This window comes from Somniosus microcephalus, chromosome 16 (assembly GCF_052327205.1).
Source record: "Somniosus microcephalus isolate GS21.2 chromosome 16, FLI_Smic_1.0, whole genome shotgun sequence".
Classification (NCBI taxonomy): Eukaryota; Metazoa; Chordata; class Chondrichthyes; order Squaliformes; family Somniosidae; genus Somniosus; species Somniosus microcephalus.
Genome location: NC_141002.1, coordinates 61,835,607 through 61,858,830, shown reverse-complemented (window position 1 = coordinate 61,858,830; position 23,224 = coordinate 61,835,607). Strand labels below are relative to the sequence as shown.

At 43.4% G+C, this 23,224-nt stretch overlaps 1 protein-coding gene across 3 annotated transcripts in view; it reads left to right on the top strand.

The window, feature by feature from the left end:
- Positions 1–3,019: 3,019 nt before the first annotated feature.
- The window catches only part of samtor (S-adenosylmethionine sensor upstream of mTORC1), a 187,347-nt gene continuing 167,142 nt past the window's right edge, over positions 3,020–23,224 (top strand). Inside the window, exons 1-2 of one of the 3 annotated variants that reach the window (XM_086009150.1) lie at positions 3,020–3,689; positions 9,575–9,642. Coding sequence is in view for 2 of the 3 variants with exons in the window: in XM_086009149.1 (XP_085865275.1) it covers positions 12,087–12,343 (257 nt within the window). In the remaining variant the exon portion in view is untranslated. Of the gene's footprint in view, positions 3,690–9,574; positions 9,643–12,044; positions 12,344–23,224 lie in introns of those variants that run through there. The other 2 variants (XM_086009149.1, XM_086009148.1) reach the window with 2 other exon arrangements.

Genomic DNA, 23,224 nt, shown 5'->3' with positions numbered 1-23,224 from the left:
CGAAAACGCTGTCCGTGTTCAAATCTGTCCTCAGTAATCCCTATCGTCCAGAACTTGTAGTAAGGGGGTTTGCGTGCTCACTACAGGCGGGGTGAAACCACTTACAATAATTGTCGATTGCAGCAGGGGCCATAGGAAATTGGCCACCGCAAAAACCGGTTACAGCCTGGTGCTGCTCCTGGTATGCTCTTCTATACTTCTCATTGAACCAGGGTTGGCCCCTGGATTGATGATAATGGTAGAGTGAGGGATATGCCAGGCCATGAGTTTACAGATTGTGGTGGAGTACAATTCTGTTGCTGCTGTTGGCCCACAGCGCCTCGTGTATGCCCAGTTTTGAGCTGCTAGATCTGTTCTGAACCTATCCCATCTAGCATGGTGGTAGTACCACACAACACGATGGAGGGTGTCCTCAGTGTGAAGATGGGTCTTCATCTTCACAAGAACTGTGCGGTGGTCGCTGCTACCAATACTGTCATGGTCAGATGCATTTGCAACAGGCAGATTGGTGAGGTAGTCACGTAGATTTTTCCCTCGTGTTGGTTCTCTCACCACTTGCCGCAGGCCCAGTCTGGCAGCTATGTCATGTCCTTAGCTGGGATTTGAACTCATGTCAACAGCCTGACATAACCATTGTGTTACCATTCCTGTGGTCTATTGAACCACCTGGAACATTAAAGTGAAAGGCTCCAAAGTCTTTGCAGTATGAGACCAAGGTCTACCTCTATAAGTTCTCAAATCACCAGAAAAACATTGAACTAATGCCAGTTCAAAGAGGTATAACTATAGTTTATACTCTCTTGGTCAGCAGGTGCTGCTAATGGAGGATGGCTGCTGCAGAGCCACTGGGCATGGAAGAGGTGTAGGCTGGGGTTTGGGCTGGGGACCCCCTGTTGGTACACGGTCGACGGGGTGGTCTGCACCCCTGGGGTCTACCTGCCTTTCTTCTGCCACATTCCCAGTCCACGGCAACCCTCTCCGCTCTTTGTCAGATTTTCCATGCTTCCCTCCCCCTCTGCTATTCTGCTTAACCATTTACATCTTTTGTTCCTATACTTCTCCTATTACCACCCCCTTTTGCCTTGCATCATCATTCCTTTTGTCATTTAATCACTCCAACCTCCACCCTATCAGAGACTCATCTCTTTTGTTCTTTCCCTGCATCAGCCCCACCCGTCTTTTTTCTTGGCTCTGTATTTTCTTCAAATCGCTAACATCTTCCAGTTCCGAAACGTTAACTCTGTTTCTCTCTCCACAGATGCTGCCTGACCTGCTGAGTGTTTCCAGCATTTCCTGTTTTTATTTAAGATTTCCAGCAACTGCAGTATTTTGCTTGTGTTATAGTTTATACTGCTCATTTTTCAGTGCTATAATGTAAAAACACTGCAAGAATGTTACCTGTTTTAACACAAAAGCAACATACTATATATATCTATGCATATAAATCAGTAAACTGTGCATGCTTGAATGTAGCAGCACTATGCATATTACTATGGCAACATTCTGGATATATCCAAACATAGTAGCACTGTCTGCATTAGGGTAACATTTCATAATTAATGTATTAGAACACATGAGCATTCTATGAATATGCATTCAGTTTATAAGAGCAACCTTTTCTATGTTTACGTGCACAGTAAATAAATTACTCCTTAGAGTCAGCATATAGTCACTGTACTGCAAAACAGCTTTAAATCAAGATGAAGTGGCTGACAGAAATGGGCCAGCCACAGAATTAAGTGCACATATACCCACCGAAGATACTGCAACTGTACTGTATTGTATTTAATGTTGGCATGCACTATGTACCACACTATAAAAATGTTGTGCCATAATTTGCTGTCAAAATAATGGTGAAGCTAATGGTGCTCACTATTATTTATGCGCAAATGGTACAGCAACTTCAGATGAGGGGCAGATGTGCGGTTAAATGTGGAAATCCAAAAGATCCTGACCGAGATACGCTGCTCCACCGTTAGCTTCGTGAAAACGGCATCTGCACTGTCTTCTCAGCAATGAAATGCATTGAATGGCGTGAAGTTCTGTATTTGCATGATAGATATGAACTAAACTCATCACAGTAAGTTAAGCCTTGTCCATTTCAGTCTAAGTACCCTTTTAACAATGCAAAAAGTGTTAATTACTGTCAGTTAACATCTCTGGTACTGAAAATGAACTATTATTAGTGTGGAGTCACATTCCTTCAGGTTTTAATTGTTGTTGGAGATTTTAAAATATATTTAAAAAATGTTTCCCATTTGTCCATTTTTTCTCACTCATTCTGATCTTTCTTTCCCTCTCTCAATTTCTCTTTCTGTACCTGATTTAACATCGAGTTCACCCACTCTAATTTAGTTACTTCTCAGTCATTGCGCTGTTGATTTCACAATCCTTCAATCTGATTGGTTAAGGAGGTACTCAGCTGCTTATCCTGTTCACTCAGGCCCCAGATGCCTGCTTTCCCTCACTGCAACTTGCCACGCAAAAAATGTAAAAACCGAAATGTGCAAGGGCACGACTAATTAACGGTAGATTCTGTTAGATGCCCTGCCAAGACTAATTAACGGCAGATTCTGTTAGATGCCCTGCCACTGCAAATTATAGCCAGTTATCTCCCTCCCTAAATCTTTCCACCTCTCTCTCCTCCTTTAAGACATCCTTAAAACCTACCTCTTTGACCAAGCTTTTGGCCACCTGTTTTACTATCCCCTTTATGTGGCTCCTGTGAAATTTTGTTTGATAAAGCTCCTGTGTAACCATGGGACGTTTTACTACGTTAAAGGCGTTACATAAATGCAAGTTGTTGTTGTCAAACGCATTAATGATGTGCCAGGAAAGGGAAGCCCGTTGTTTTTACAGTACTTTCACATTACTGTAAAAAAGATAAATTGACGTGAGGAATACATCAGTGTAAATTGTGAGCACTATACAACTTTAACCGGCCAAGTGTATGTTCAAGTGCACAAATGCTCCGTATATTAGAACAGTTACATTTTAAAAACCGTTCTGTCTTCATCAATATACAGCATTGATATTCCCCAACCTTCGAATATCCAGAACTGTGCTTGGAACCTCTCAATGTGTCACCATGGATATCTTTATAGATCGTGGGAATAAATATTTCTGGTACAGCAGGCGAACTTTCTATTATAAGTGGGCTGTGCATTTGAGGTCTCGTTTTATCTGTGCATGCCAATTTGTCCCATGCTAAATCTCAACTCACAAAGGGTTAGAACAAAAATAACCCGTGACGCTATTTCCTTGGCGCTGCTTAGTCATATTGACATGAAAGCACGTCATAAACGAATGTAAATTAGGTTATGAATATTAATTCACTAACATGCTCCTGAACTCTGCTCAATCTGTACTTCGAAATAAAAGCACCTTTTAACCCTGCTCTGTCTTCAGCGTGTGATGAGTAGCAAAGGACCCTGTGTTCCACTGTTTGCACGTTGCATCACAATCAGTAATTGTGATATCTCAAGAGTGTCTCCGTCATGAAGCTGGCTTAAATGACCATTCATCTTTTTGCTGAAATTAAACACGCATTTTTTATATGATTGAAAGACTCGGTAGGCGTTGATGAGATTCTGAGGATATCACATACAGGTCGTTTAATACCAGATTTAAACAACGAATTCACCTGATTACATGACACGCTGGGCTGTGATGTTCTATCGACACGTTAGGTAAGTCCTTTTAGTGTTTCAAAAAAAGCATTTGCTTATTTGATTTATATGGCAGCGCATTATGCTAATGTTCAGTGCCACGGAGCAAGGACAGATTCAGGTTGAGTGCCGCTAATTTTAAATTCTCGATCTGAGCTTCGCTGCCTGAGTAGAAGCCAAACGGGTGTCGGCTGTCCTTCCATACCCCGTGCTACCAGAGCTGGCAGAATTCTTGATTCGTTTCCAACAACAACAACTTGCATTTATATAGTGCCTTTAACGTAGTAAAATGTCCCATGGTGCTTTACAGTACCTAACTCCCTACCTAACAGCACTGTGGGAGTACCTTCACCACACGGACTGCAGTGGTTCAAGAAGGCGGCTCACCACCACCTTCTCAAGGGCAACTAGGGATGGGCAATAAATGCTGGCCTTGCCAGCGATACCCAGATCCCATAAGCGAATAATTTAAAAAAAAAGATAGCTTTTTGGCACCAGATAGGGTATTGGTTGAGGGGGCAGCAAAGGTCCAGACAAGCTGTCATCATGAAAAGTGGAAAGATGTTCCATTCCCATTGCATGACTGCTTCTGCTGCTGGGCTGCAGATCAACACTCCAACTGATCTGTATGAGAACAGACTGTAGGACAATCACAATCCAATTAAAGTCCCCATCCATTTTGTCTCCCAGTCTGTTCAAGGAGATGGTTGAGCCCAGAGCTTGCATGGCCCTAGTATAACCATCCCTGAGAGATAATATTATTGGTGCCACAGATACCCACAGGGAGGGCTTAGCTGCAGCGTCCATTGAGGTGACCACACACTCCATGGTTGATTGCAGAGTGTTGATGCCATGCACCAGAACCCCACAAATGTTGCAGTGGACTCCTTCACATTATCCGACATTACAGAAACTTTCTGGCAGGAGGTCCAATATATTCAACAATATTCAACTGGTGCACAGAAATTATCTTTCTTTTAAAGGCTGAGTCCCTATAGTCTGCATCTCTATCCTCTGTATGCAAACTGGTCCCCAAGTGAGCTGTTTCCTGGGCTTTCCTTTCCAGCTGCACCTGCTAACCGTGGCTAACTAAGGAAATTAAGGATGGTATCAAATTGAAAGAAAAGGCATACAATGTTGCGAAGATTAGTGGTAGGCCAGAGGATTGGGAAAATTTTAGAAACCAGCAAAGGATGACTAAAAAATAATGGGAGAAGATAAATTATGAGAGAAAACTAGCAAAAAATATAAAAACAGACAGTCAGAGCTGCTACAGGTATATAAAAAGGAAGAGAGGAGCTAAAGTAAACGTTGGTCCCTTAGAGGATGAAACTGGGGAATTAATAATGGGAAACTGGGAAATGGCAGAGACTTTGAACAAATATTTTGTATCGGTCTTCACAGTAGAAGACACTAAAAGCATTCCAATAATAATTGATAATCAAGGGGCTATAGGGAGGGAGGAACTTAAAACAATCACTATCACTAGAGAAAAAGTACCAGGCAAACTAATGGGACTAAAGGCTGACAAGTCCCCTGGACCCAATGGCCTGCATCCTAGGGTCTTAAAAGAAGTGGCTACAGAGATAGTGGATGCGTTGTTTGTAATCTACCAAAATTCCCTGGATTCTGGAGAGATCCCAGCGGATTGGAAAACCGCAAATGTAATGCCCCTATTCAAGAAAGGTGGGAAACAGAAAACAGGAAACTAAGGCCAATTAGCCTTGTGAAGGAATAAGCCATATAACATATTCAGAAAAATACACCATTCTATGAAAGAATTCTGGCCTTATTAAAACATGACAAACTGGGTCTGGAAATCTAGAAACCGAACGATGAAAAAGCTGTGATAGCATTCTGGCTATTGAGATAAGATAAGTTGTTGACACTGAATCAATAATCTTATTGAAACAGAAGATTAAAGGCTCCTAACAGTCTGAATCTTTGGGAACAAGACAATAGTTCACCCTGTACAAGGGTTTCTAATTTACACCTTGTAAAGAAGCACATAGAAGTAACAAACATCTGCCTTCATAAAAATGATACCAAGTAAAGCGCATCTGCTGTTACACCATTTTTTATGATAAATGTAGAACACCTAGAGGAGAGACATGGTTCTGTAGTGCTACCAGCTGAGGTGACTGTAAGAATTGCAGGGGTCAGCAGAAAAATGACTAGAGATAATTAGCTTACATCAGCAGAAAACCTTAAAGGGAATACCACTGGAAAAGGGTATAAATGTTGAACTCTCAAATGGGATAGTAGACTCACTTTAAAGGGGCAAAGTGATTCTCGACTTCAGAGGCAACTCTGTAAGCCTCCAACTCTTTGTACCTCGGGGATCAAAGGTACAGTATTTGATTTTGGTGGATATCCTGTAGAAAACGAAGAACTGTAAAACTGTAGTTTTCTTTTTTTGGAATTGTTAATGTTGCGATTGACTCATCAACTGTAAATTATATGTCAGTTCTTTAATAAATCTATATATTTTTAGAATTGTCTCACATAATACTTCTGTATCAAACTTGCAAACTCAATCTCTGTACACTCTTTGGTGAGGAGTTGCAGAATTCTGGGGGAGTTTTCCAGACCCTCGTAATATCCAGAATGTTACAGTCTAGCTAAACTTATTAAAAGTGTTATCTGGAGGACAGTAACATTTTCAGGTTGTTCCTTTCTTTTAGGGAGAGATAGTCCGGACCTTTAGACCCAATTAAGCGTCTCTAGGATTCGGCTACCTCAAACTTTAGTTGAAAGTGAACGTCTGAGGAATACACCTGATCCGGGGTAGCCCTAAAAGGGCTAGGACTCGTAATTATCCCTTCAGCCTAACATCTGTCATTGGGAAAATGCTGGAATCCATTATTAAGGAAGTAATAGCAGGACATTTGGAAAATCATAATACAATCAAGCAGAGTCAACATGGCTTTATGAAAGGGAAATTGTGTTTGACAAATTTACTCGAGTTCTTTGAGAATGTAATGAGCAGGGTGGATAAAGGGGAACCAGTAGATGTAGTGTATTTGGATTTCCAGGAGGCATTTAATAAGGTACATAAAAAGTTACTGCACAAGATAAGAACTCACGGGGTTGGGGGTAATATATTAGCATGGATAGAAGATTGGCTAACTAACAGAAAACAGAGTTGGGATAAATGGGTCATTTTCAGGTTGGCAAACTGTAACTAGTGGGGTGCCACAGGGATCAGTGCTGGGACCTCAACTATTTACAATCTATATTAATGACTTGGATGAAGAGACCGAGTGTACTGTTGCCAAATTTGCTGATGATACAAAAATAGGTGGGAAAGCAAGTTGTGAGGAAGACACAAAGAATCTGCAAAGGGATATAGATAGGTTAAGTGAGTGGGCAAAAATTTGGCAGATGGATAAAATATGGGAAAATGTGAGGTTATCCACTTTGATAGGAAGAATAAAAAAACAAATTATTATTTAAATGGAGAGAGACTACAAAATGCTGCAGTACAGAGGGATCTGGGAGTTCTCGTACATGAAACACAAAAAGTTAGCATGCAGATACAGCAAGTAATTAGGAAAGCAAATGGAATGTTGGCTCTTATTGCAAGGGGGATGGAGTATAAAAGTAGGGAAGTCTTGCTACAACTGTACAGGGCGCTGGTGAGACCACATCTGGAGTACTGCGGCAGTTTTGGTCTCATTTAAGGAGGGATATACTTGCATTGGAGGCAGTTCAGAGAAGCTTCACTAGGTTGATTCCTGAGATGAAGGGGTTGTCTTATGAAGAAAGGTTGAGCAGGTTGGGCCTATACTCATTGGAGTTTAGAAGAATGAGAGGTGATCTAATTGAAACATATAAGATACTGAGGGGGCGTGACAGGGTAGATGCAGGGAGGATGTTTCCCCTCGTGGGGGAATCTAGAACTAGGGGGCATAGTTTCAGAATATGGAGTCGCCCATTTAAAACAGAGATGAGGAGGAATTTCTTCTCTCAGAGGGTTGTGAATCTTTGGAATTCTCTACCCCAGAGAGATGTGGAGGCAGAGTCATCATTTAATATATTCACGGTAGAGATAGACAGATATTTGAGCTACAGGGGAGTCAAGGGTTATGGGGAGCGGACGGGAAAGTGGAGTTGAGACCAAGATCAGATCAGCCATGATCTTATTGAATGGTGGAGCAGGCTCGAGGGGCCAAATGGCCTACTCCTGTTCCTATTTCTTATGTTCTTATGTGCTCCTGTTCCCTTGTGCTTGGTTAATACACAGTGCAGACCCCTATAACAAACTATCAATGCCATATCCGGTGCTGAATTCTGTGCTGGTCACAGAGAGTGACATTGCATATTCTGAAGGGTTGTCCTCCTCAGTCTGTGACTGCAATGCCCAAGTCATCTGATGGACCTAGAAAAACGGAACGAGACAAGCACATAATGGTAAGGGTAAGCAGCAGCAGATCAGTGGCAGCACAATACACTAGTGAGACTAGAACTAGGGGGCATAATCTAAGAATAAGGGGCTGCCCTTTCAAAACTGAGATGAGGAGAAACTTCTTCACTCAGAGGGTAGTAAATCTATGGAATTTGCTACCCCAGAGAGCTGCGGAAGCTGCAACATTAAATAAATTTAAAATGGAGATAGACAGTTTCCTAGCAGATAAGGGAATTAGGGGTTACGGGGAGAGGGCAGGGAAGTGGACGTGAGTCTAGATTCGGATCAGCCATGATCCTATTGAATGGCAGAGCAGGCCCGAGGGGCCGTATGGCCTACTCCTGCTCCTACTTCTTATGTTCTTATGTTCTTATGTACAAGGTTGATATACTGAGTGTGTGACTGGGTGAGTGTGTGACTGAGAGAATTAAGCAGAAATAAAAAAGGAACGGAAGGTGCCCATTCACCTTGTTGTGCCTTGCCTTCAGTCTGGCCATTTCTGATGCTGTGTACTCATTCTCTGCCAATGATGTCAATAGCGGCCTCTTCCATTTGGTGTCAGTGACTGTAGAGTGACAAGGCCTCCTTCTGTTCTGTGCCAGTTTCTTCTTCAAGAAGTGGGTTAATACATGCCCTATTTAAGAGTTTTCAAGATGTATGCGGCAGCTTAGCATAATGTGAAAGATAATAGGAAAAACATCAAATGTGGCTGGGGGAAAAGTAGTTATGAGGGCAGTGGAAGGGTTTGAGGGTGTGAGTGCAAGCAGAAAGGAGGTACAATGAAATGTTCTATGCTGACTTGAGGAGACTATGGGAAGCGAGAAAGTGTAGGATTGATAGCGCTGTGGCTAGTGCAGCGCTGTGTAGAGAGTATGATAAATGTGAATGGGAGTCTTACCTTGGCAGTCCTGGCCGGATTATATTTTCTGCAGTGCAGTCATATCCTACAGACAATGTTGGTGGCTTTGACATTTGCTGCCACCTATCTCCATGCCTATTGACTGTTTTGTCTTGGCACCTTGGAGGAAAGGAATTCTCTTCCTGCTTCTCACTTGTTAATCAGCACCTCAACTGCTGCATCAGAGAACCAGGTAGAAGTCATACTGCCTGCTGCAGCACAATCTCACTGCTCGCTATCCTCCGCTGTAAAAAGCACCTCCCTTTTAAGGTGCTGCTGGAGACCTTTAAGTAGCAGCCACTGCTCTGCTGGATTTCCCACTCACCCAGTTGGCAATCTGCCTATAGGGAGTATGCTTCATGCTAGCCGCAAAAATGGCACAGGCCCCACACTGATTCCTTCAGGTGGGGTGCAGCACATGCCCAGCCCACCATCCCCTGATAGGCGTTCAAACTGAAAATCACCTCCTTCGTGTCCTCTGAAGTTGCCTCGCAACCTATTCAGTTGTTAGGGATGGGCAATAAATCCAGCCTTGCCAATGTCACCTATGTTCTGAGAACAAAATTACTTTTTTCTCTTATTTTTCCCTCTGCCCTGCAGGAATACTCAATAATCTACATTACTGAACAGGACCACAGAGGAGCAGGGATTGCTCTTCACTCTTCTGGGTTAGTATTCCAAGCTCAATGTCATCGCTCTACTTTAATTCTGATTGGCGGTGGTGCAGGATTTCTGTAAATTTCAGTTTTAAAAGAAAACATTAAACATTTGTAACATATCCTAGTTAATAATTCATTTGACATTTTAACATAAACAGCAGGAAATGTTGGCCAAAAATATATATTTCACACAAAAGTTATTAGATTACTAAAAATCTGCCATTGTTTCAAAGTTATACAACAATCATTGCAGAACATTTTATGCTTAATTATGATCAGGATGTTATACTAAATTTATAAACTTGAAACAACGAATGAGAATGGAATGCTGCTTAGCACACTGGAAATCTATGACTGGAATAAAATTATGATTTTTTTTTCATCTCAGGATGTGGGCATTGCTGACAAGGCTAGCATTTAACCCTTGTTGTCCTGAGAAGGTGGTAGCCTTCTTCTTGAACCTATGCAGTTTGTGTTGTGAAGGTACTCCTGCAATGCTGTTGGGTAGGGAGTTCCAGGACATTGACTTAGCGATGATGAAAGAACGTTGATCTATGTCCAAGTCCAGATGGTGTGTGATTTGGAGGGAAACTTGGAGGTGATGATGTGCACCCTGTAGATATAACACACAGCAGCCACTGTATGCTGGTGGTGGAGGGGTTGGATATTTAGGCTAATGGGTGAAGTGCTGATCAAGCTGACTGCTTTGTCTTGGATGGCATTGAGCTTCTTGAGTGTTGATGCAGTGGCATACATCCAGGCAAGTGGAGAATATTCCATCACACTCCTGATTTGTGCCGTGTAGGTGATGGAGAGGCTTTGGGGAATTAAGGGGTGAGCCACTTGCCGCGGAATACCCAGCCTCTGACTGCTTTAGTTACCATGGCATTTATGTGCCTGATTCAGTTTGGATCAAATATGTTGAGCTGAAGCCAAACTGTAGCCTGCAGCATAGGCACAACCACTGGGGGTTGCGAGGCACATATTGTTCCTCTCAATTTTTGTTTTGAAATGGTGTATGCCCCCACTCCAAATAACAGAATTGCCCTTGCTGCCCCTCCAATTCCCCTAATAAGGAATTAAGCCATAAAACAAAGGAAATTTATAAAATGAAATAATAGTATTATTCCCTATGTCCAGTATACACTCCAGTCCCTGCAGTGCCCACCATTCATGGAAGGCCTCAGGCGTACTGGCGGACACCACGTGCTCCTTCTCCAGAGCCACCTGGTCATGGACAGCCAGAGAGGCAGGCAGTCAGAGCAACCACCCCCTACAGGCTACGTCCAACCTGGACCTGTAGATGGCCAACTTGGCCAGGCCCAGGAGCAGACCCAGAAGGAGGTCTTCCAACTTGCCCCGTCCCCCTCCGCACTGGGTGATCAAAGATCAGGAGCGTGGGACTGAAGTGGAGCCAGAAGTTGAGGAGCAGCTGCTTCAAATAGCATATGTATGGGCCCAAAATTTGCGGTTAGCGGCGAAGTGACGGCGATCGCTGCTGACCTTGAAGAATGCTGCCCACAAAGATCTCGCAATCTCGGTGGCGAAAACTTTAGATTTCTTGATTTAACTTGATCATAGCACTGTCAAATGGGTATCCCCAGTGCAGAGCAGCAGTGATGTCATCAAGCTGCCTAAGCAGTCAATCACATTGAAGAATTCTCATAGACAGCAAACCAGGAAATAAAAAGCACTGATTCAATTCACTTTTAAAAGATTTTACAGAGAGCAAAATAAAAATTGGGACACACACATGGGGCTAAAGTAGAAGCTGAAATATCATAAACAAACTTTAAAAAAATATTTTTTTATTATTTTAAAAATCTAGTAATTTTCTATCACAAAGGAGAAATTTGACATTCCACAAATCTAAAATTTGTTTTTCAGGGCCAGAATGGTTGTTCAGCAGTCAAGACGCCGTTAAAACCCCAGTTACACCTATTCCAACACCTCTCCACAGATGCTGCCTGACCTGCTGAGTGTTTCCAGCATTTTCTGTTTTTATCAACTTTTAATGGGGGTGTTCAACAGTGTAAATAGATCGGAAAAGCTTAAGTTTTCGCCAGTTCAACTGATTTCACCGATTACAGGCTATGGGGAATTCCACAGCGCAGCCTGCGGCGGAGCAGACTGCAAATTCAGGATTTCCGCATTTATCTGCGCAAGCGCTAAATCATAAAGTTGCGGTCAGTTTCTGCAGGGCAATGACGGCGAACGCTTACAGTTTGTCGTCAATACCACCGCAAAATCTGGGCCATGTGATGTCAGTGGCAACTCTCTCTTCCCCCCAAAAAAACATCAGCAGGATTAGCATTTTCTGTTGTTATTTCGGATTTCCAGCATCTGCAGTATTTTGCTATCGTATTAGCCCATTGACGCTGCGCCTTTAAAACCCTGGCGACGTCACCGGCGTTGTTTGTGTGAGCGTGCTGTCAGTCTTCGCGCATCAACCAATGGGGTGTGGCCTGACCGTGCGGTGGGCGGAGCCCGACCCGAGCGGAGCCGAGCACTGCCGAGCGGAGCCGATTGGTCACCGGCATGGAGGAGGCTGTTGGACATCACAATGTCAGGGCCGCCGAGCCAGCAGCGGATCTGGAGCTTATCGGCAACCAGGTAGCGGCCTCCGAAGGGGACAGGAAGAGGGAGCAGGAGAAACTCTCCGGGGTGGTGAAGAATGTCCACAGGAAGCTGCGCAAGAAATATCGAGAAGGTAAAATAAAAAGGAGAGAAAGGGGAAGGGAGTGAGTGAGTGAGGCCCCGGCTGAGCGAGCAAAGGCAGCCCGAGGAGCAGGCACTGCCTGGGGGATGAGACTGGGTAGAGGGGAAGGGAACCAGTAGTAGCTGCCGGGCCCCTTGCTCAGTGCGCTCCTTCACTGCAGGTTGTAACAGTGCAGCAGACTCAACTGTATAGAGCTCTGGATTTTTATCTTGTTTACTCTATCGCTGTCGTTCAGTTTTTTTTGCTGTACATTAACCCTCCCATTTGTGTAATAGAGATATAAAAAACACTGCTGGAAATTTTGCTTTTTGAAGAAATCCAACTTCTTGCTGTCGATTATTTTTTAAATTTATTTTGTAATATTTAAGACAACAATGACCCCCCCCCCCCCCCCCAGTATGAGGCTTTTAGAAATATTTAGAGGTAACATCATAGCTGTAATATTTTTTATGAAGTGAGTTGATGAGATCATTTTATGAGTATCTGCAAGTTGTCAGTAAAGTGTAATTTTCCCTGTGATTACTGTTGAGCTTATCATGTGTGTGGAGAAATGAGTGGTGTGTTCCAGGAGGTTGTCTAAACTTTTGGAGTTTTTGCCCACTGGCTGAGGCAGTATCAAAAGCTCTGCAATTTCCTGACCCAACAGATTAACATCAGAGAACTGTGAGCAGTGGATACTGACTGGTCCTCAAAAATGCCTGAAATTTTTAATCCACCTCAGGACAGCAGGAGAAAAATCCATCTGAAGGTGATGAGAGTTGGTTGTGGTGTTGTAAGCTATAGAGAGACCCAGAAAGCTCATCTTCCATCATATTACAAATGTACTTTTGTTGAGATGGAGTTGGTTGTGGTGTTGTAAGCAGAATGCACATTCTCAATGCTAGTCGGAAAAGGTATACTAGTCTGGGAGCAGCATTAGTCTCTAATCCCTGGGTTGGAGAGCCAGTGGCCATCAGCAAAGTTCTGGAAACTTCCAAATGTGTTATATCTTTTGTGGCATCCAGGATATCCATCCAGAAGGTGTGTAGTCCTTAAGACCCAGCCTCTCTAGAAAGCATGACAAAGACTTGAAAGTCGTGGAGTTTGAATGGCCCAGTAACTTTGCTGGATCTTTGAGGTTGGTAGCCACAGTGGCTACCTGTAAAACATCAAATGCATAGATGTGCAAACCCACCCACCTATTGTAAAAAAAAATAAATTCAAAGTTATCGGATCAAAAGTTGAAATGCAGCACACTCATTATATTTGTCTTTATAAACACGAAACATTACTGAGTGTTAGCAACATGTTGAATTCACATTTTTTTGAATAACTGCTGTAAATCTACCCCAAATAATTCTCTTCTCAAAGTGCTTTGTATTTGTGAAAAGTTCAACCTCAGCAATTGATATATTGTGCAAATATGTTTCCTCGGTGTACATTAGTAATATCTCAATACAGGAACATTGCCCAACGTAAGCAAAAGTCCAGCACAAGTTCTGTACAACAACAAGTATTTATATAACTCCTTTTTAACGTAGTAAAACGTCCCAAGGCACTTCACAGGAGCGTGTTAAAACAAAATTTGATACCAAGCCATATAAGGAGGTATTAGGGCAGATGCTTGGTCAAAGAGCTAGGTTTTAAGGAGCATCGTAAAGGAGGAAAAAGAGGCGGAAAGGTTTAGGGAGGGAATTCCAGAGTTTATGGCCTTGGTAACCGAAGGCACGGCCACCAATGGTGGAGCGATTAAAATCGGGGATGCTCAAGAGGCCAGAATTAGAGGAGCGCAGATATCTTGGAGGGTTGTGGGGTTGGAGGAGATTACAGAGATGGGGAAGAGCGAGGCTATGGAGGGATTTGAAAACAAGGATGCAAATTTTAAAATCGAAGCATTGCTTAACAGGGAGCCAATGTAGGTCAGCAAGCACAGGGGTGATGGATGAATGGGACTTGGTGCGAGTTAGGATATGGGCAGCAGAGTTTTCGATGACCTCAGGTTTACGTAGGGTAGAATGTGGGAGGCCGGCTAGGAGTGAGGTAAGAAAAGCTTGGATGAGGGTTTTAGCAGTAGATGAGCTGAGTCGGGGCGGAGTCGGGCGATGTTTCGGAGATGGAAATATGCGGTCTTAGTGATGGCGTGAATATGTGGTCGGTAGCACAGAATGATGGAGGGAAACCTACTAGGATCAGACCAAGGAATTAACAAAATTGCATTTTTAATAAATTTTGTCCTGCAGCTAGAAAAGAGAACCGTCTTACTTAACTACCATCACTGTTCTTGGAGAATTGGTAGATAATTTAACGTAACATTGAAGTCCAGTCTAAAATGGAATATTACTACAGTAATAACTACATTAGAATCATCGAATAGTTACAGCACAGTAGGAGGTCCGTCGAGCCCGTGCCAGCTCTTTGCGAGAGCACTTCAGCTAGTCCCAATCCCCTGCCCTTTCTCTGTAGCCCTGCAATTATTTTCCTTCAGGTCCTTCTCCAATTCCCTTTTGAAAGCCTTGATTGAATCCGCCTCCACCACCTGTTCAGGCAGTGCATTCCAGATCTTAACCACTCGCTGCGTAAAAAGTTTATCCTCATGTCGCCTTTGGATCTTCTGCCAATCACCTTCAATCTGTGTTCTCTGGTTCTCGACTCTTCCGCCAATGGGAACAGTTTTTCTCTATCTACTCTGTCCAGACCCCTCATGATTTTGAACTCCTCTATCAAATCTCCTCTCAATCTTCTCTGCTCTAAGGAGAACAACCCCAGCCTCTCTAGTCTATCCACGTAACTGAAGTCCCTCATCCATGGAACCATTCTTGTAAATCCTTTCTGCACCCTCTCTAAAGCAATTCACATCCTTCCTAAAGTGCGGTGCCCAGAATTGGACACAATACTCCAGTTGTGGCCAAACCAATGTTTTATAAAGATTCATCATAACTTCCTTGCTTTTGGACTCTATGCCTCTATTTATAAAGCCCAGGATCCCGAATGCTTTTTTAACCGCTTTCTCAATTTGTCCTGCCACCTTCAACGATTTGTGCACATATACCCTCAGGTGTCTCTCTTCCTGCACCCCTTTTAGAATTGTACCCTTTAATTTATATTGCCTCTCCCCATTCTTCCTACCAACATGTATCACTTCGCACTTTTCTGCATTAAACTTCATCTACCATGTGCCTGCCCATTCCACCAGACTCTCTATGTCCTCTTGAAGTCTATCCTTCTCCTCCTCACTGTTCACTATACTTCCAAGTTTTGTGTCATCTGCAAATTTTTAAATAGTGCCCTGTATACCCAAGTCCAAATCATTGTTATATATCAAAAAAAGCAGTGGTCCTAGTACCGACCCCTGGGGAACACCTCTGTATACCTTCCTCCAGTTCAAAAAGCAACCGGTCACCAATACTCTGTTTCCTGTCACTTAGCCAATTTTGTATCCACACTGCCACTGTCCCTTTCATTCCATGGGCTTCAACTTTGCTGGCAAGCCTATTATGTGGCACTTTATCAAACGCCTTTTGGAAGTCCATGTACACCACATCAGCTGCATTGCTCTCATCAACCCTCTCTGTTACCTCATCAGCAAATTCAATCAAGTTAGTTCAACACAATTTGCCATTAACAAATCTGTGCTGGCTTCTCTTAATGAATCCACACTTGTCCAAGTGACTTAATTTTGTCCCGGATTATCGTTTCTAAAAGCGTCCCCACCACCGAGGTTAAGCTGATTGGCCTGTAGTTGTTTGGTTTATCCTTGCACCCTTTTTTGAACAAGGGTGTACTCTTTTGCAATTCTTCAGTCCTCTGGAATACCCTGCCTCCCCCCCCCCCCCCCCCCGCCGCCGTATCCAAGGAGGATTGGAAGATTATGGCTAGTACTTCTGCAATTTCCACCTTTACTTCTCTCGGCATCCTAGGATGCATCCCATCCGGTCTTGGTAACTTATCTACTTTAAGTACAGCCAGCCTTTCCAGTAAACTCCTCTTATCGATTTTTATCCCATCCAATATCTCAACTACCTCCCCTTTCACTGACTTTGGTTGCATTTTCTTCCTTGGTAAAGACAGAAGCAAAGTACTCATTTAGTACCTTAGCCATGCCCTCTACCTCTATGTGTAGGTCTCCTTTTTGGTCCCTAATCAGCCCCACTCCTCCTTTTACTATCTGTTTACTATTTATATGCCTACAGAAGACTTTTGGATTCCTTTTTATGTTAGCTGCCAGTCTATTCTCATACTCCCTCTTTGCACCTCTTAATTCCTTTTTCACTTCCCCGCTGAACTTTCTGTACTCGGCCTGGTTCTCACTTGTATTCTTAACCTGGCATCTATCATACGCCCATTTTTTCTGCTTTATCTTACTCTCTATCTCTTTCGTCATCCAGGGAGTTCTGGCTTTGGTTGCCCTACCTTTCCCCCTCGTGGGAATGTACCCGAACCATCTCTTTAAAGGCAGCCCCTTCAATTACAGTTTTGCCTGCCATTCTTTGATTCCAATTTACCCGGGCCGGGTCTGTTCTCAAACCACTGAAATTGGCCCTTCTCCAATTAAGTATTTTGACTTTAGATTGCTCTTTGTCCTTTTCCATAGCTAACCTAAACCTTATGATACTATGATCACTGTTCCCCTACTGAAACTTGATCCACCTGACCCACCTCATAACCAGATCCAGCAATGCCTCATTCCTCATTTGGCTGGAAAAGTACTGATCAAGAATGTTCTCCTGAATGCACTTCAGAAATTCTCCCTCCTCTCTGCTTGTTACACTATTACTATCCCAGTCTATATTAGGATAATTGAAGTCCCCCATTCTCACTACTCTATAGTTCTTGCACCTCTCTAATTTCCCTGCAAATTTGCTCCTCTATATTCTCCCCACTTGTAGGTGTCCTATAGAATACACCTAGTAGTGTAATGGCACCTCTATATTGTTTCTTAACTCTAACCAAATAGATTCTGTCCTTGACCCTCTCCAGCATTGTAATATTCTCCTTAATCAATACTGCCACCCCACCTCCTTTCTTTCCTTCCCTATCTTTTCTGAACACTTTATATCCAGGAATATTTAGTACCCAATCCTGCCCTTTTTTGAGCCAGGTCTCCGTTATCACCACGACATCATATTCCCATGTGCTTATTTGCGCCTGCCGCTCACCAACCTTATTTACCACGCTCGTGCTGTTGGGGAGGGTTTAAACTAATTTGGCAGGGGGATGGGCACTTGGATTTGCATTAGAAAGGAGAAACAAAGTGCACAATACAGTGGGAAGACATAACACTAGAGTAAGAGATAGTACGGTATTAGGTGGGGTCAGACTAAGAGAAAAAAGAAGAATGTCTAAGATAGGTTTCCTGTGCATTCTGGGGAGTCCTGCACTACCTGCCTTTTTAAAAAAAAAAAAAAAAAAAAAAATTGTTTATGGGATGTGGCCGTCGCTGGCAAGGCCAGCATTTATTGCCCATCCCAAGTTGCCCTTGAGAAGGTGGTGGTGAGCTGCGGCCTTGAACCGCTGCAGTCCATGTGATGAAGGTACTCCCACAGTGCTTTTAAGGGAGGGAGTTCCAGGATTTTGACCCAGCGAAGATGAAGGATCAGTGATATATTTCTAGGTCAGGATGGTGTGAGACTTGGAGGGGAACTTGGAGGTGGTGATGTTCCCATGCGCCTGCTGCCCTTGTCCTTTTAGGTGGAAGAGGTCGCGGGTTTGGTAGGGGCTGCCGAAGAAGCCTTGGCGAGTTGCTACAGTGCATCTTGTAGATGGTACACACTGCGGTGGAGGGAGTGAATGTTTAAGGTGGTGGATGGGGTGCCAATCAAGTGGGCTGCTTTGTCCTGGATGGTGTCGAGCTTCTTGAGTGTTGTTGGAGCTGCACTCATCCAGGCAAGTGGAGAGTATTCCATCACACTCCTTACTTGTGCCTTGTAGATGGTGGACAGGCTTGGGGAGTCAGGAGGTGAGACACTCACTGCAGAATACCTAGCCTCTGACCTGCTCTTATTGCCACATTATTTATGTGGCTAGTCCAGTTAAGTTTCTGGTCAATGGTGACCCCCAGTTTCTGGTCAATGGTGACCCCCAGGATGTTGATGGTGGGGGATTCGGCGATGGTAATGCTGTTAAATGTCAAGGGGGTGGTGGTGCGACTCTCGCTTGTTGGAGATAGTCATTGCCTGGCACTTCTGTGGCGTGAATGTTAACCTGCCACTTATCAGCCCAAGCCTGAACGTCGTCCAGGTACCTGGTCCTCCTTGTCTGTCTGGTAGTCACCCATTCCCCCTCTGCCTGCACACTCTGTAGCTGCGGGTGACCACCGTCTGAAACGTGCTATCCACGTAGATCTCGGCCTCACAGATGCACTGCAGTGACGCCAGCTGCTGCTCAAGCTCCAAAACCCAGAGCTCGAGCTCCTCCAGCTGACGACACTTCCTACACATGTGGTTGTCCAGGACACGGGAAGTATCCTGGATTTCTCATGGGGCACAGGATGTACATTCCATGGGACTGAGGTGCCCTGCCGTGCCTTTATTTAATAGACTATTAACTAATTTGGCAGAAACAGACTTAAAACTTTAAAAAAACATTCACCAATCAGCTCCTTCCCTTGTACTGATGTCACTTCAGGTTTTTTTACTCTGACGTCACTCTTTCAAATTCTGCCTGTGTTGAGTTGCTCCCAGCTCCCCTCCCACTCAGGCCCACCGCCTCTGGACTCGGGCCTGCTCTCGCCATGCTCTTTATCCCCCGCTCAGGTCCGCTGCCTCTAATTTTGTTTTGCAAGTGGTATATTTAGAGTGGACATCTGAAGTCTCTTTGATCAGCTGTTGTTTTGAGGAATAATCTGTTGCCCAGTCCATTACATCTTCAAGGAACTTGTCTTTGTATATGTGGCAATAGAGTGAAGTTGTTGGATGAACCACGGTGGATATTGGTAATGTTTACTTTCAAAGGGGAAGTTCCTCTTTGGGGGGGGAAAAAGTGTTGGCTGTGGCTCAGTGGCAGCACCCTTGCTTCTGAGTCAGAAGGTTGCTGGTTCAAGTCTCACTCCAGAGACTTGAGCACAAAATCTAGGCTGACACTCCAGTGCAATGGTGAGGAAGTGCTGTCGGAGGTGCCATCTTTCGGATGAGTTGTTAAACCGAGGCCCTATCTGCCCTCTCCGATGGATGTCAAAGATCCCATGGTATTATTTCTAAGAGGAGCAGGGGAGTCTTCCTGGTGTCCTGGCCAATATTTATCCCTCAGCCAGCATCACTAAAATAGATGATCTGATCACTATCACATTGCTGTTTGTGGGACCTTCCTGTCTGCAAATTGGCTGCTGTGCTTCCTACATTACAACAGTAACTACACTTCAAAGGTACTTCATGGGCTGTAAAGCACTTTGGGACATCCTGAAATCGTGAAAGGCTCTATATAAATGCAAGTCTTTCTTACTTAATAAGAAATCTAAGCAAATTTAAATCATGAAATGATGTAGCACAGCAGGAGGCCATTCGGCCCATCGTGCCAGTTCTTTGAAAGAGCTATCCAGTTAGTCCCACTCTCCTGCTCTTTCCTCATAGCTCTGCAACTAGAAACATAGGAACAGGGCTAGGCCATTGAGCCCCTCGAGCCTGTTCCACCATTCATTGAGATCATGGCTGATCTGCGACCGAACTCCATATACCCGCCTTTGATCCATATCCCTTAATAGCTTTAGCTAACAAAAAGCTATCAATCTCCGATTTAAAATTAACAATTGATCGCACATCAGTTGCTGTTTGCGGAAGAGAGTTCCAAACTTCTACCACCCTTTGTGTGTAGAAGTGTTTCCTAATTTCACTCCTGAAAGGTCTGGCTCTTTTTTAGACTATGCCCCCTAGTCCTAGAATCCCTGACCAGCTGAAATAGTTTCTCTCTCTCTACTCTATCTGTTCCCCTTAATATCCTGAAAACTTCGATCAGATCACCCCATAACCTTCTCAATTCTAGTGAATTCAACCCTAATTTGTTTAATCTCTTCTCGTAACTTCACCCTTGAAGTCCAGGTATCATTCTGGTAAACCTACGCTGCACTCCTTCCTAAGGAGTGGTGCCCAGAACTGCACTCAATACTCCAGGTGTGGTCCAACCATGGTTTTGTATCGCTGCAGCATAACTTCTACCCCCTTGTATTCTAGTCCTCTACATATAAAGACCAGCATCCCATTAGCCTTTTTCATTATTTTCTGTATCTGTTCATGGCATTTTAATGATCTATGTACCTGGACCTCCACTGTTTTTTGCTTTTCACCATTTAGAAAGTACCCTGTTCTATCCTTTAAGTCCAAAGTGGATGACCAAAGTGGGCAGCACGGTGGCATAGTGGTTAGCACTGTTGCCTCACAGCGCCAGGGACCCGGGTTCAAATCCGGCCTCGGGTGACTGTCTGTGTGGAGTTTGCACATTCTCCCCGTGTTTGCGTGGGTTTTCTCCGGGTGCTCCGATTTCCTCCCACGGTCCAAAAGATGTGCGGGTTAGGTTGATTGGCCATGATTAAAATTGACCCTTAGTGTTAGGGGGGATTAAATACGTGGGGTTACGGGGATAGGGCTTGGGTGGGATGGCTGTCGGTGTAGGGACCGGGTGCTAGGGTTTGGATGATCAGCCATGATCTCGTTGAATGGCGGAGCAGGCTCGAAGGGCCGAATGGCCTACTCCTGCTCCTATCTTCTATGTTTCTATGACCTCACATTTGCCTACATTGAAATCCATTTGCCACAGTTTTGCCCATTCACTTAATCTGTCAATATCCCTTTGTAATTTTATGCTTTCATTACAATGCTGCCTATCTTTGTGTCTTCGACAAATTTAGATATATCACTTTCTATGCCATCATCTAAGTCGTTAATAAATACTGTGAATAGTTGAGGCCCCAACACAGATCCCTGCAGGACACCACTAGTCACATCCTGCCAATTTGAGTACCTACCCATTATCCCTACTGCCTGTCTCCTGCCACTCAGCCAATTTCCTAATCACGTCAATAATTTGCCCTCCATTCCATGGGCTTCAGCCTTGGTTAAGTCTCTTATGTGAGACTTTATCAAATGCCTTCTGGAAGTCCATATAAAAACATCCATAGACATTCCCCAGTCCGCTACTTTAGTCACCTCTTCAAAAAAATTAAATCAGGTTTGTCAGGCATGACCTGCGTTTCACAAATCCATGCTGGCTCTCTCTGATCAGCTGAAAGTTTTCGAGGGTGTTTAGCAACCCTATCCTTAATTATAGACTCTAGCAATTTCCCGACAACAGATGTTAAGCTAACTGGTCTATAATTCCCTGGTTTCTCCCTCTCGCCATTCTTAAATAGTGGAGTGACATGCGCAATTTTCCAATCTAAAGGAACGGTTCCTGAATCGAGAGAACTTTGGAAGATTAACAATACAAGTTTTAAAAAAAGAGTTTGAGACCACTCAATGAGACATTTCAGTTCATTACTGTTAATCAGGATTCTTGTGTAATTAAGGAATTAAAAAACGAATGCTGGAAATCTGAACAGAAAATGCTGGAAGTGAGTTAGTCGGTATCGACAATAAAAAGGCAGGTAAATGTTTAAGATCTTTCAGATGCCTAACTTATTGTGGAATTATTGTTTTTTGTTTGGGATTAACTTGCTGTTTTTCATATGATGTAATATTAGTACGGAGACAGTTTCTGATTAACTTCATGTTTCCAGAGTAACACGTTTGTTTATGGTAATAGCTACGGTTTGGTCTTTTTCTATTACATTTTCTTGTGTGAAAGGCTTATGTAAGCAGATAGTGTTTCTTATGAACTAAAACCTGTAGCTTTCACTCTCTTCCACACTGAATTATAATAACCCAGGCCAAACAATTTACCCTGGTAAATTGCTAACCGGAGAGCATGCAGGATGCCCACTGCTCTTGTCAATTAAAAAGACTGAACATATTCACACTGCTACACCACTTGATATAGCCTAAACCACTGGGCTAATTTGTTTCCACATGTAATGATTCAGAAGCAAAATCATGGATAAGTTATTGTACAGCAGAGTTGCTGAAGCTTTTCATCTTTGAGGGTCATAGAGGTGCATACCATGAGCCTTGGGAGCCACATAATACAATTGAAATCCATATCTCATTCATTTGCATACATCTCGTGGTATTCTGTTTTGAGTTATCCATTAATGAAGTCCCCTTGCCAAAAGCAACCCTTTCCAAACCTGGCCTACAAAATCTGAACAGTCCAAACAGCAAGTAAGAAATAAAAGCACAATTAGGATTGAGTTACGTGGGCTTCGCGGGCCAGATTGCCAAGGCATGTGGCCAATGGGTGACATACAGTATTGTGATTCCTGCTATACAGCACAATTAGTAGCATGCACTTTGTATGACTGTGTTGACTGTTTAAAAGTTAGTCAATTGTTTGACCAGCCCTTTCTAGCAATCTCTTATAAAGACACGGTCTCTGAGGGTGTATACATAAGCTGCAGCTTATGGCACTCTGCCCACCTTCCGTATGTATAATGACAGCGATGAACAAAAAAAGATGTGCACTTGAAGACTTGTGTGTTGTAAAGATATTTCTGACTTTGAAGCTCACGTAATTTCTTTGAAGGTGATACTGTAGATCAAGGTTGTAGTATTGCTCTCAAATGGCACATCTGAGAGTGATACAAAACACCAAAGGCGTTAAAATAATTCCATATAAGGAGAAACTAATAAGCCAATCTATACCTTATCGATAGCTCAGTTAATAAGCTGAATTCCTAACTAATGAACAAACATGGTTTCTGTAGTTCATTGAATGAGATGCGTTCCCAACTAACAAGCGACATATTTCTTTCTGCAGTTGAGCCTACCAGATCAGTGTAATTCCTTATTCCTGTTATCTTATCACACACTA